The 15,915-nt window shown below is 38.6% G+C and overlaps 1 protein-coding gene across 1 annotated transcript in view; it reads right to left on the bottom strand.

The window, feature by feature from the left end:
• Window positions 1-15,915, bottom strand: part of Bap170 (Brahma associated protein 170kD) — a 557,627-nt gene that overhangs the window by 295,590 nt on the left and 246,122 nt on the right. The window contains exon 9 of the mRNA XM_090388941.1: window positions 4,279-4,360. Within this exon, the coding sequence (XP_090245067.1) occupies window positions 4,279-4,360 (82 nt within the window). The remainder of the gene's footprint in view (window positions 1-4,278; window positions 4,361-15,915) is intronic.

Consider the following 15,915-nt stretch of genomic DNA (forward strand, 5'->3'; position numbering starts at 1 on the left):
TGCTGTCATCAATATCCGACTGCACAATATCATAGGGTGGGGATTCATCCTTATATACAGCAGTCATCTCCTTGCAGATTTCTTTAGGCGATTTGCCCTTCAAGAACAGATACCGGATTACAGCTCTGGCTTCAACTTTGTCCATGATGCGACTTCGTCACACGCTCAGCTCTGTAAGAGAAAAACAAATTAAGACACAGCTGAAATTTTACACCTTTAGTACAGAGATATGTATGATGCTACACATAAAATATAGACTCTACGATATGTGGAAGTAGGTGATGGCAATTCTTTATTGAACCACCCTCATACATACCAATAATCCAGAATCTAAGAATGTAAAATAACATTCTTGGCAATTCTGGATGATGTAGGTTTTTTTTTTTTTTTTTTCAACTTCACCCTTTGAATGCTGGGAAGTATATTCTATGATAATGTGACACTGCCATTCAAGGGGGAAAATTAAAAATGGAAATTTCAAAACCTACAATGTTGCGGTGTATAATGATATTTATGGCATTAGGAAAGTTTACTTTAAGGTCATGAAATCCTCTGCTCATTGAAGATTAGTGACAGAGGATACTCACTGAAGGTTAGTGACAGAAAAATTGAAAGTTTCTTCAGTGTCCCCCATAATGGGAGGTGCCCAAGAAACTCTTTTTAGGTAGGCATAGTGTATTCTAGTAAAATAAAATTACGGCTTTCTCAGAGCAAATTGTAACAGGTTTAATAAATATACATAGAAACATACAAAGCTTTCGGTTGGTTAGACAACCTTCTTCAGTTGAAACAAAAACATAAAATGACAGTTAGAATGGAGGCGTGTACTGCCAATCTGGTACGTGAAGCGCATGGCTAATTGTTTGAGGTTGAAGCCTGTGGCTGTGACGTATGTGGACGTGGCCAGCGCTTGTCAATGGACAGGACTATTGCTTCGGTGATAGGGTGGACTTGACAACCACTGTTCCTGTTCATTGAGGTATTGGAGCATTTGATGTTTAACGATTCCAACCAGGCGCGGCGCAGATAATGGCGGGACTTGTCCACAATCACGACATCGTGGTGTGGGTCAATGTCGTGGTGGGTTGCCCAGACGTGCTCAGCAATAGCTGAGTGCTCCACATCCGCCAAACAGATCGCCCTCTTGTGTTCGGAAAGGCGTTTTTCGAGCCGCCTTCCGGTTTCCCCGAAGTAGCAGCTAGTGCAGTCACGGCAAGAGATGCGGTAGACTAACCCGCTCTGCAGTAGGGTGGGGACAGGTGTTTTTACGTTGGAAATGAGGGATCGTAGTTTTCTGCCTGGGAGTTGGAGGCACTTTATCCCATGTGATTTTAAGATCCTACAGATCTGTTGTGGTAGGTTTGGGTAGTATGGGATAAAGGCGCTCGTGGTTGAGTCACCACTTTGGATGTTTCTGTTGGTCGCTACGTGGTCACGTGCCTGTAGGTCACACCCGTCAAGGGTATTGATGGGATGTGATGAAACCCTTGGCAGCCGAACCAAACTGACACCAGACGATATCTCCACCGCCCTCAGACTGTGCTTAACCGGTGGTGCTATCATGTTTAACGACTCCGTTTACCAGCAAGTGCACGGTGCAGCCATGGGTTCCCCAGTTAGTTCGGTCACAGCAAACACACGATGGAGGAGTTAGAGGGTCGTGCATTTACAAACGTACCAGATCCCATTGCCTTTTGGTGTCGCTATGTGGACGATGTGTTCGTAGTTATCCCCAGAGATTCAGGTCAACGAATCTTAGCCCACCTCAACTCTCTGTCACCTTTCATAAAATTCACGATCGAGCTAGAGTCGAACAACACCATACCATACCTAGACACCCTTGTCGGGCGCGAGGGCACATCCTTGAAGACGACAGTCTATCGTAAACCTATGTGTGCTGGCCAATTTACCAACTTCCGGTCAGCACACGCACGTAGTCATCTTCTTGCCACTGCGCGATCCTTGTTGACTCGTGCTTGGACACACTCTAGCTCTGTAAGTGAGAGGCGCACAGAGATCGCTAGAGTCAAAGCGGACCTTGCGAGGTGTGGCTATCCCATCAATACCCTTGACAGGTGTGACCTACAGGCACGCGACCACGTAGCGACCAACAGAAACATCCAAAGTGGTGACTCAACCATGAGCGCCTTTATCCCATACTACCCAAACCTATCACAACAGGTCTGTAGGAGCTTAAAATCACATGGGATAAAGTGCCTCCAACTCCTAGGCAGAAAACTACGATCCCTCATTTCCAACGTAAAAACACCTGTCCCCACCCTACTGCAGAGCGGGTTAGTCTACCGCATCTCTTGCCGTGACTGCACTAGCTGCTACTTCGGGGAAACCGGAAGGCGGCTCAAAAAACGCCTTTCCGAACACAAGAGGGCGATCCGTTTGGCGGATGTGGAGCACTCAGCTATTGCTGAGCACGTCTGGGCAACCCACCACGACATTGACCCACACCACGATGTCGTGATTGTGGACAAGTCCTGCCATTATCTGCGCCGCGCCTGGTTGGAATCGTTAAACATCAAATGCTCCAATACCTCAATGAACAGGAACAGTGGTTGTCAAGTCCACCCTATCACCGAAGCAATAGTCCTGTCCATTGACAAGCGCTGGCCACGTCCACATACGTCACAGCCACAGGCTTCAACCTCAAACAATTAGCCATGCGCTTCACATACCAGATTGGCAGTACACGCCTCCATTCTAACTGTCATTTTATGTTTTTGTTTCAACTGAAGAAGGTTGTCTAACCAACTGAAAGCTTTGTATGTTTCTATGTATATTTATTAAACCTGTTACAATTCGCTCTGAGAAAGCCGTAATTTTATTTTACTAGTATGAATCCGGAGCGCATAGGCCTTTTTAACTATATAGTGTATTCTTCCAATAATCTTCATATACTTGGATTAAAGTCCAAATATATGAAGTTGGGAGGACTGTCTTTTCCTTTCAGGTGTTTCTGCAGCGAGCAGGAATCAAAACTGTCCAGCTAATTCATTAACACTCAGAGGAGCAGAACAAACTTTGCCTTCACAATGGACGCCTCCGTAGCCAGGTGGGCAGGAGCAGCAGTGCATAGCACACGCTTCTTGATTAGACCGGGGTTCGAGCCCGTGCCCCCCAAATACGGAGGATGCGGAAAGGTCAGGGAATGACCGCTGCCTATCCCCGGAGCAATATGGCCTTAGTTGCTAATGCTCCTAAAAACAACAACAACAGCCTTCACAATGACTTGCCTGGTAGTGCAATACTTTCAATGAAATGGCACTGTCAAAAGGATAAAGTAATTTATTTAAACCAAGATTAAAAGAATACATAAATTTAAACAAAGACTTAAAAGAATACATCGATTTAAACCATCTTAAAAGAATACATAGTTTCTTATAAGTGAATGAAAGTTACTTTTTTGCAATGCCATTTCTATGAAAGTAGTGCAATCCAGGGTAATGCACTGTGACGGCAAAGTTTAATCTGCAGAGAGCAAACAGACCCACTGCATTAACAAGACAACTGTCCCAACTTTATATAATTTCATAAGCTCAAATAGCATCGGTTTATAATTTTGAAGCTCTTTGTACAGATAATTTAACAAATAAATTAATCTACCATACAGTATTATATATTTTTATTATTTTAGTGGATAAAATAATTAGCTGATGAAATATAAAATAAATAACAAGTAGAAAAAGGACACCAAAAAATTTGGGTTATTTAGATTTCAAAAGTATTTTTAAATAAATGCCAAATACCCTGGAATATCTAATAATCTGACACTGTTATGGCCAATTATCACAATTCTAGTGTGATAATTGGCTATGACAGTGTGCATGTGTTTAATTAATTCAGTTTCCCCTCTAGTCGCTCTTTGAAGTGATTTAAGAGATTGTCTGTAAGTAGCCCAAGCTAAATACAGTGTTTCTAGTTTGCCTCAAGTTGTGCTTTTTAAGAAAATGGTTCACCTTTTTTTTTCTTTTTTTTCTTCTCTAATCAAAGTTTTCCACCACTATGAAAAGGGATAATTACAAAGAATTATAGTAGCACAAAAAAGCAAAAAAAAAAAAAAAAAAAAAAAAGAGCACAAAAAAAAAAAAAAAAAATCAGCTTAATTAAAAAAAGCAGGTTTTTCACAGTATTAATACAAATTCTGTTAAAAAGTAAAAATGACAATGAATATGATGGTAGTTCTAACATTTTCCAACTGTATTCATAAAAACTTCAAGTTAAAAATTAAAACATTAAAATATGACAAATTAAACTCAAACCTACTTGGTTTGCCAGATTTCCTAAAGTATCCAAAGCTATATGTTTTAAACAAGACCAACTGCAGTGGATACATAACAGAAGGAATCTGAAAGAATGATGAGCTCATTTTAAAGAATTCTATATAAAATAATTAATATTTTTACAAGTACTCAAAACCAATCTGATTTAATGCCATCACCTATAATACCAATTTATATTCAAGAAATCTTTAGCTGCCTTCCCAAAAGTATCCAAATTTTTTCTTATAAAAGTACTGGAAAATGAAATCTGCAGATTTTATTTTCCAGTATTTTTATAAGAAATGATATATAATAAAACAAACTAACAGTACCCATTGTGAAAATTTTGCAGTTTTCAAATACATCTTAAAAATACTACTAAAAGGGGCAGAATAGTAAAAAGTCCACTAAAAACTCACCTTTCATTTTAAAAACTGATCACCTCCACTCATCTCCATGTCTATAATGTTCTGATGAAAATTCTCCCTCTGTTCTTCACTTACACTTCCTCAATTTTCTGGGAAAAGTCGATGTGGAAGTGTAAAAACATACTGTGACAATCATGTTGCAACCCAACTTCTTAAAATGTAGCAGTCTCTATATAATACTTCTTTGAAAATGACATTTTTTTGTATTCTTGTGCTCTTCTCTTAACATTATCTTAACATGCTGGAACCTTATCTTAACATGCTGGAATGATCCGACCTGATACAATGCTACATACAATTGGCCGTGACTAAATACAAGGTTAGTAAGCGAAATTCCAACTCTATCAAACGTTTGCCCTTGACTTTTATTTATAGTTAGCTGAATAGGAAACTGCCATCTCTTAAATGAGAATGGTAAAGTCAAATCAGATGAGGTCAAATCTACATGCAATAAGAGTACCCAATTTCCTTTAGATTCTCCTGTTATTATTTTTATTTCCAAACAATTCTGAGGTTGGTTGGTTATTGGAACAAACAATTCTGAGGCATAACTTTGACTGTAAGCCTCGTAACACTGATCAATCCTTCTGTAATTGCCATATTCTGCAGTAAAATAACAATTGCTCCTACCTTCAACTCTAAAATGTTGGGTAGTAAACCACTTAAACTAAGGCTGTCCAAGAATTCGGTTGGATATCGCAAAAGTTCTTTGGTATCCTCAGATATAATTGTGTTAACGCCCATATTATAATTAATCACAAGGCATCATTTGTAAAATTTATAAACTGATTCTTTAACACTCGTCATTTTTTGAGGCAAGAATAGCACGCAACGAAACGGCATTTACATAAGTAAGGTTATAGCCAAAAACAAACGGAATCACACTGTCATGAACTATTAGATTAGGATCTAATTCAATTTCATTTCAAATATGTTTTAAACGTAACAAATGGCAATGAGTTATGAGCTTGTGTGCGCAACGTGGGGACATATAGTGAGCGAGCAGTGCAATGGAATCCTAATGATTAGTTCTTTCTTTAACCCCGGGGGCTCACATCTGGTGAGTATGGACTTGGCAAACCCAGGGTCCTGAGCTGGATATCATCATTCATCTTTTTCTTGGTGATGCCTTTCTACTTCTCTCTCTCTCTCTCTCTCTCTCTCTCTCTCTCTCTCTCTCTCTCTCTCTCTCTCTCTCTCTCTCTCTCTCTCTCTCTCTCTCTCACACACACACACACACACACACACACACACACACACACACACACACACACACACACACACACACACACAGGGGGGTAACTCGGGAATTTTTTTTTGGCTGGTGCAGCATAAGCCTCGTCTATATAGGCTTTCTTGTACCATATGGCTAATAATAATAATAATTTTAAGGTATCAGTGCTAGTAGAGAATTATTATTATTATTTTATTTTATTATTTTTTTTTTTCCGGAACAAAGGACATAATTGTGAGAACGTGAAAATTGTTAATCAGGAAAAAATGTCTTATCAACTTAGACAACTATTTAACAGTTAACATCTTCCAGTGGCTCCATCTATGAAGTGAACGTTGAACTATTCTCATTTGAACTACAAAACTGACCCGTCCCATAAAATAAAGCTATTTGGAATTTTTGAATTTTAACAACTTTGTGCACATCTAGGAAGAAATAGCTTCAATTTGAGACCACTTCCAGCCCAATCAGTTAAGCCTAACATTCACACTGACGGAGTAAAGAATACGGCTTCCGTATTAAATATATAGATGTTACATGTGCAATACAACTACAGTTTTTGGGTACCAATGCATTTTTTTTTTCCAGCTGAAAGCATTACTTTGCACCAGGAGCAGCTAACCAGAAAAACCCTTGAAGCTTTAGCTGTATCTTTTCAGATTATATATAATTTAGATGAGTTAAAATTTGAAACTGTTTCATCATACTGTATAATACATATCTAAAAAAATTTTAAAATAAAATAAAATGTAACTCACTGCACACTGCCATTTCAGTTACCACATATATTTTAGTATATTTCAAATATATTTGATACATCAGACCTTCAGCACCATACTACTGATTGCACTCACATCTTGGCAAGACAGTTCTCAGAAGCTGAACTGTTCAAGTCGTATCCTTCCTAAATACATTATTCCAAGCCAGTAGGCACCCCAGATGGAAAATATATGATGCAGATTGGGAAACAATCAGGTTACTAGCCAAGTTAGACTGCAACATTATTAAATGAGAATCAGTACAAATATCAGTAGCCTATGTTACTGATAGTATGCTTCAAGCTGCAGAAAAGGCAATACCTAAAACATCTTCCAACATTAGAATATATCCAAAACCATGGTGGAACAAACAGCGCTGGGAAGCTAAAAAAGAGAGAAATAGAGCCTGGAACTTTTTCGCAAAAATCCAACAACAGACAATCTGATACAATTCAAGAAAGCCAGAGCTAAAGTCAGGAAAGTGCAAAAAATAAGCATAAAAGCTGCTTGGATGAAATTTGCATCCACTATAACTATTTCCACACCAGCTACACTTATCTGGAAAAAGATCAGAAGGATGACAAACCATTCTCAATTAAACCCCTCTCCATTGCTAAATTGGAAGGGATAGTTGGTTACAAATACCTTAGATATAGTCAATGTGCTTGGTGAAAATTTTTCGAATACATCTGCTAATTGTGCATACCCCACTGCTTTCAAAACGTACAAGAAAGAGGGCGAAAAAATAAAACTAAACCTTTCTAGCAATCAGTGTGAACAATACAACTTGCCACTCACAGTAGCAGAACTAAAACAAACTCTGCTACAGGCAAAGCACACAGCACAGTCGGTCCTGATGAAATCCATTATGCAATGATACAACAACTAGATGAACAGTCCCAATTAGCCCTGTTAGATCTATACAACAAAATATACCTTGAAAATTCTTTCCCAAACAAATGGCACCACACAATAATACTAGCTCTCCCAAAACAGGGAAAAGATCTATCAGACTCACAGAACTATTATCCCATAGCTTTGACTAGCTGCCTTAGGCAAGATCTTAGAGAAAATGGTCAACAATAGACTAACATGATATCTAGAAAATAATGATCTTCTCAACTCAGAACAATTTGACTTTAGAAAAAAAAAAAAAAAATCGCTGTACCTTGGATGTACTTATACAACTGGAAAATCAAGTAAGAAATGCTTTTCTCAGGAAACAACACCAAGTCATGGTTAATTTTGATATCCAAAAGGCATGTGATAACACGTGGCGATATGGTATACTTAAAAGGTTACATCAACTTGGCCTTAGAGGCCATCTACCCCTCTACATACACAATTTCCTTAAGAATCAGACCTTCCAACTTCGAATGAACAATACACTTTCCAATATATTTTATCAAGAAGAAGGGGTCCCTCAAGGATCTGTACTTAGTGCCACACTTTTTGCAGTCCACTTCAGCACAATAATAGAACAAATCCCAAACAATATCTTTACAACTGTTTATGCTGATGATTTCAGAATTTCTTATCAAGCGCAGCATATGAGGACAATAGAACGGCAATGGCAAGTAGCCATTAACAGAGTCATAAAATGGACAGAAAGAAATGGATATAGAATATCGGTACAAAAGACTGCACGTATACATTTCTGCAGAAAAAGGAATCGCCATCCTGACCCAGAACTCAGGCTAAAAGAACAGATCATCCCAGTTAAAAATAGTGTCCGTTTCTTAAGATTAGTTTTTGACAAAAAAACTGACTTTCCTAGAGCATATCAATCACATAAAGAGTCCACTGTTTGAAGAAAATGAACATCTTGAAGGTCCTATCCGCTATATCCTGGGGAGCAGACAGGACAATCCTACTACGTTTATATTGCCTTCTCATTCGGTCTAAGCTAGACTATGGTGCCCAAGTCTATGACTTGGCAAGACCTAGTGCCCTGAGATGGCTCAACCCGGTACATCACTGTGCACTCCGTTTAGCCCTTGGAGCTTTCTGCACCTCACCCATGCAGAGCCTGTACTCCGAAGCTCAAGAACCTCCTCTGCAAATCAGAAGACAAAATCAATTACTCTCTTATGCAGCTAAAATAAAATCCTTACCAGACCACCCTCTACAGAAAACTCTTTTTGCTTCTGAATGGGAACAACATTATCAGCAACAACAAAGAATCAATAAACCTGCGAATGTGAGATTAAAAAACCTTCTTCTCAGTAGAGAGCTTAACCTAGATAACATAATTCCACTGACGAAGCAGTCTACTCCACCATGGATAATCAGACAACCTTTATGCGACTTCTCCTTCCACATTTGGGGCAAACAAACCCTTTCTCATATAAACCATCAACAGCTGCATGCTGCTTATAAGGCACAATTGTTAGATCATTGCTTTCTATATACAGATGGATCCAAAACTGATTCTCATGTGGGAGCAGCAGTTTACTTTTCTGACATTGCATTGGTCCAAAAACTCCCAAAAGACTGTAGCATTTATACTGCAGAACTGCAAGCCATTATGTTAGTACTAAACGAAATCGACCATTAAAGTTTTCAAAACAGCATAATTTTTATGGACTCCTGTAGTTCCATGATGGCAATACAAAATATCAGTTCTAACAAACATCCACTACAACAGCAGATTCAATATAGAATATCAAAACTCCTTGAACAACGTCGTAACATTAGATTTTGCTGGATCCCACGTCATGTCGGAATACATGGTAACAAGCAAGCAGACAGAGCTGCCAAAGAAGCCAACAACAATATTTCTGCATCAGAATATATCCCTTTCTCGGACTACAAACACGTTATTGATCACAGTGGGATACATCACTGGCAGCAGCAATGGCAAGTACTTACCACTAACAAATTGCATCAGATAAGATTACTCCAACTATGGAAATCCAGCATTCAGAAAAATAGACGTGATGAAGTGATACTTGCTAGGTTAAGGATAGGACATACGTATTTCAGTCATTCTTATCTTTTGCGAGGAGAGGATCCCCCCCCCATGCCCTATCTGTCACACACAACAAACAGTAGAACATGTACTGATTACTTGTCCAGCTTTTGCAGATCCTTAAAAGAGATAAACAAACATCACTCCCTCACTCTCAAAACCATACTGGAAGATAGAAAAAATATAGCAGATGTTTTTCAGTTCCTCAAGAAAAAAAATTACTATAATCAAATATAAAACTAAATATTATCTCTAGAGCAAGCTATAGTCATTCTCTGTTTCTCTTGGAAATTATATAAAATAATTTATATATAAAATCTTACAGGCGCATTTTAGCTGCAGTAGCTCTTGCACCAAGAATTCTTAAATCAAATCAAAATGAAACATAAATACATTATAACATACTATACCATACCTGAAACTCATCATCCCCTCTATCCAGATGGCACCACATTTCCCTAAGTCCTATTATGTCAGTGTTACTTGTCCTAACAAACAGCCTGAATTCACTCATTTACACCATAGAAAATCTTAAATGAAAAAACTACATTTGTAGTGGGAAAGGGCATCATTTTATCTGTATCTCATATTGTGCTCATCCTTCACAACGAGTTGGTGTATGTACACCAATATTATATAGATTATTTATACTCTTAAACATATGATGCCTTGCTGCATCGACTTTGATTTAAACATTATTATGCACACCTTTTGGCATCTCTCATATTGTGTGATTATCTTCACAACTGGATTGCCATGTCTGCAATACCAGGATACCTGCCCACCCACCAATGAAGGGCCAACAAGCCTTGAAACGGTGCCGTCTGGGTGGTGGTGGTGCCCACTGAGAATAAGTTACAATAGTCTTCTCTTTTAGTGAAGCGTTACTTATTCGAGGTAGTGCAATACATGGCAACCCGTCGTGAAGGATGAGCACAATATGACGATACAGATAAAATGATGCCCTTTCACACTACAAACATAGTTTTGTCATTTAAGAGTTTTCTATGGTGTATGTACACCAATATTATATAGATTATTTATACTCTTAAACATATGATGCCTTGCTGCATTGACTTTGACTTGAACAATGAAACAAAAATGAACAAAGAAATTAAAACAAAAACCATTGTTGAGAACAGACAAAGGCTAATGGCAGAAATGTGTATAATTAACAGGATCGCAGCTTAACTAACCGGAGGAAAAATTAGGTAGGTAATTAGAATAGAAATAGATACTCCTCTTGTATTAACTAATAGCCCACAGTGGAAAATTGATAGTTTTAGGATTTTTTTTTTTCATGGAGTTTTGTCAATGATATACAGGAATTTTGCTAGCAGGGAAAAGGAGGAGATTGTCCCTCTGTATAAGGCAATGGTCAAGAAATGCCTTGAGTACAAGTGTACAGGTCTGGAGGCCTCATTTTAGGAAGGATGTAGATTTGCTTGAGCGTGTACAGAGAAGGGCAACAAGATTGGTGAGGGGAATGAAGGGATCCTCTTACCAAAGGAGGCTTAAGTTCTGCAAATTGCAGCAGCTGGAGACTAGGCACCTGCAAGGTGATCTGATTGAGGTGTATAAGGCCTTGAATGGGTTGAGCACGCTGAATTCTGATGGGATTCTTCCACTTGTTCAGATTACAAACCTAAGGGGGCATAAATTCAAATTGGGGAAAGACAGCTGTAGAATAGATGTGCAGAAATTTGCACTTCTACAGCCAGCGGGTGGTTAATTGCTGGAACAAACTTCCATCTGTCATTGTGGAAGTTGATAGGTTCAATAAATTTAAGGAGGAACCGGACAAACATTTAGAGGGAATGTTTGCGTGAATTTTTTTTTTTTTTTTTTTTTTTTTGGCTGATGCTACATAAACTCATACACTTGCTTTCTTGCATCACATGCCACGGTTACTACTGCAATTACTATTTCCATATAGTTTAATTATAGGTTATGTGTGGTAATTCAAGAATTCCAAACTAGAATTTATAAAAAAAATGCAATGAAGAAATTTTTTAGCAGGCCTGTTTTTGTGGAACCAGATAATCTAATTAAAGAACAAAAGTTTAAATGCAATATGCTGTTGGATAAAATGGAATGTTTTCCAGGTACAGACGAAGATTTGTTTTTCTCTCTCTCTCCAGAAATTGAAAGGTTTTGCAAGCTATAAAGAAGAGCTAAGGTAGGGCAAACTTTTTATAAACTTATAACTGTGTTTGAGAAAGAATTCAGAAACAAAAAGCCTGTATGAAATTATCAAATTACAAGAGACAGAATAAAAACATTAAAAAAAACAACAAGGCTGAATTACATTTTATGCTTCTAAAGAACATTAAACAGGTAAGAGGCCTCCCTCGAATGAAAAACTTCTATCGCAGGTTCGCCAAGGAAAACTATCCAGCTCCAAGTGGAAAAATCAGAGAGAGAGAGAGAGAGAGAGAGAGAGAGAGAGAGAGTGAGAGTGTGTGTGTGTGTGTGTGTGTGTGTGTGTGTGTGTGTGAGAGAGAGAGAGAGAGAGAGAGAGAGAGAGAGAGAGAGAGAGAGAGAGAGAGAGAGAGAGAGAGAGAGAGAGAGAGAGTTTTATGAAGGAATAATCAAACAGGCCTATCAGCTTTGAAGTAATTGCACAAAAAACAGAAAAACTGTTAATAGTAGTAGTGGCATGTGATGCAAGAAAGCAAGCGTATGAGCTTATGCAGCATCACCCAAAAAAAAAAAAAATCACACCATTCCCTCCAAATGCCTGTCCGTCCAGTTCATCCTTAAATTTATTTAACCTATCAATTTCCACAACAGATGGACGTTTGTTCCAGCAATTAACCACCCACTGGATAAAGGCAAATTTCAGCACATCTATTCTACATCTGTCTATTCTTAATTTGAATTTATGCCCCCTTAGGTTCGTAATCTGAACAAGTGGAAGGATCCCATCAGAATTCTTAGCCCATTTGCCCAAATTTTCTAGATCCTGTTGCAGTAGCACACTGCCATTACTGTCATTAACAACCCTGCCAACCTTTGTATCATCTGCAAACTTCGACACTAAGCCTGATATACCTTCATCAATATCATTCATAAATATACAAAACAACGGAGGACCCAACACCGAACCCTGTGGGACTCCACTAATAACATTAGTCCACGAAGAGAAGCACCCATTAATTACCATCCTCTGTCTTCTCCCACTCAACCATCCTTTTATCCATTGTAGCAACTTACCCTTAATACCATTCTGCTCCAATTTGTACAATAGTCTTCTGAGTTTTCCATGCACAACAGTGTCAAAAACTTTCCTGAAATCCAAATATATGATATCAAAATTATTTTTTGCATCCAGTTTCTTCGTAACCACATCATAATATACGATCAAATTTATCAGACAAGACTTTCCCTTAACAAACCCATGCTGTATCTGAATTATTGCTGCAGTCTTGTCTAGATGATACTGCAATGCATCTTTAATCAGTGACTCCATTATTTTACCCGGAACAGAAGTTAAACTAACTGGTCTATAATTAATCGTGTCACCCTTCAATACCCCTTCGTGAATTGGGGATACATTTGCACATCTCCAGTCCGTTGGGACCTACCCTGAGTCCAAGGATGCTCTCATAATTAGGGCTAAGGGTTTGCTTAGTTGCTTTGCTACCTTCTTTAATATAACTGGATAGATCCCATCCATCCCAGGTGCCTTTCTTAAGTTTAACTTCAACAATTTCTCCTCCAATTTGCTCTCAGTTATTACAGAATCATTAAGCACCCTGCTACAATTTGATAACCTTCTGCCATTTTCAAACCTTAATAACTACTCATGTGTGAATGTAAATGCAAAATACTCATTAAGTTTGTTTGCTATCTGAGCAGGATCATCAACACTCGAACCATCGATATCAAGTGGACCAATCAGATTCATCCCCTTCCTTTTAGAGTTTATATAAGTAAAGAAATCCTTGCTGTTTTTCTTAGCATCCTTTGCCAAAGATTTCTCGTAATCTGCCTTCGCCTGCCTAACCTCCTTTGTCACCTGATTACAGACTAGCTTATATCTGCCATAGGCTTCTGAGACGCTTGATAATTTATATGCATCCCATGCATTTTTCTTCTCTGTCACGAGTCTGATTAGTTCATTTGATAACCATTTAGGCCTAAACCTTGAACAATATTTCTTAATAGGTATGAAACTTTTAGTAGCTTCCACAATTAATTCCTTGAGTGCTTCCAACTTAGAATTTACTGTTGGTAACATCGTCAGTTGATCCCACTGTACAGAATTTAAAAACCATCTGAGACCACTGTACTCACCTTTATGGAAGCAAAAACCCTTTCCTTTACCCCTGATGGTAATTATATCTTTAAGTAAATCCCACATCAGTACATTGTGATCACTGCCACCTAGTGGTTCCTTTATCTGCAAATTTTCAATACACGAATGATCACTGCTGATAACCAGATCAAGAGTATTACCCTCTCTGGTTGCCTCTCGAATATGCTGCTGCAGAAAACAACCATCCAATAAATCCACAAAAGTCTTACTAGTGTGTGAGTGACCAACCCACAAGTTCCAATCAATATCTGGGGAAGTTAAAATCCCCCATAAGACATTCTGATTTACTAGCCCAATCTATTTCTCTGTACAATTGTTCATTGTACTCATTCAAGTCATTAGGCCTATAACACACTCCTACTCTTATTTTTGCTTTCGCAGTGCTTATGTCACACTAAAGTGACTCAACAGTCCACTGTTCATCTATATCAACTGGATGAATTTCTTTGATTTTATATTTTTCTCAATTAACAGCATGACACCTCCTCCCTTCCTATCCTGTCTATGCTTTCTGTACACACTGTACTCCCCAAATTCCAATTCTGCATTCCTAATATCAGTGACACCATGTCTCTGATATCCCAACAATATCCGCCTTTGATATCTTGACCAACACTTCGAATTCATCAAATTTATTTACTATACTTCTACAATTGGTATACATGCAAGCATACATGCACCTATTCCTATTCCTAGTTACCCTGACACAACCCATATACCCACCTGTTTCACGATGACTGCCATCAGTCCCTGAAACCCCTCGCTCCAGGTTGCTACTTATTCTAATAGAAGTTGTGCAAGAATCACCTTCACCTCTGTCTGCGGCTACTTTTAACCTTTTAGTCTGTGAATCCCCCCAAGCCAGCAGTTTTCCGACCCACCTAACACTGCCTCGATAGCACCAGCAATATTCTTGCACCCTTTCTATTTAAGTGTATCCCATCCCTGTAGAAGCAGTCTCTCCTGTTAACAATCATAGACCACGCTGAAAAAAAATTCTACCCCTTGAGCCTTGCACATTCCCTCCAGGGCCGAATTGATTGACAAGGCTCTCATCATGTACTCCCTCCTATCGTGCCTGTGCAGAATTGCAGACACTTTTAAATATAACCCTAACTCACGACTTTTTTGTAACACTGACCTGTACTTGTTAAGTAAATCTGCAGATCTCCTACTCTTAATGTCATTTGTGCCAACGGGTACAAAAATATCACCTTTTGTGCCCTTAAAAGATGATATATGCTTTACAACGTCATCAACTTTTGCCCCTGGCAGACGTACCCTGGTCCTGTTCCATCTATCCTTTTTACACAATATATTCCCCGTCTCCCTGACAATAGAGTCACCAACAATAACTAGTTCCTTTGGGACCAGCGCATTCTGCCTTGGAGATTGCCGCTGTGTTGCCTGATGCCCAGGAGTGAGCTCTGGCTTTGAGTTGGGCAGCTTGATGGGCCCCTCATATTAATTTCTTCAAGGGCATCACCCTACACCTCAAGCTCTCATAGACGCCCAGTAGAACGCTGAGTTGATGCCTAATTTCTAGACACTCTCTGCAACTGGCACACACACAAAGACATCCTCCTTGGCTAGATCATGTTCTGTTCCAGAGAGTTCGGCAAACATTTCACAAGTTGCACATTTTTTTAGGCTGTGATGCGTTGGAGGATCGCCCCCCTAGTATAGCTATCATCTAGGTTACAAAATTATAAAATATATTTAAGTATAATACCTTTATTTAATTATTAATTAAACTTGAAGAGGATTCTGCTGATGGGACTGGATGCACAACTTTGTTGGGAGCTCTTAAGCACAATTTTATTTATTGCTCAAAAATTATTATTTTTTAATAACTTTTGATTTAAAATTAGTAGTGTAGTCATTATCTGTGATTCTCTGATTAAGTTTATTCTTTACTTGGTATTTGTA

Source organism: Mastigoproctus giganteus, chromosome 14, assembly GCF_048544385.1.
Source record: "Mastigoproctus giganteus isolate SK-2022 chromosome 14, ASM4854438v1, whole genome shotgun sequence".
Classification (NCBI taxonomy): domain Eukaryota; kingdom Metazoa; phylum Arthropoda; class Arachnida; order Uropygi; family Thelyphonidae; genus Mastigoproctus; species Mastigoproctus giganteus.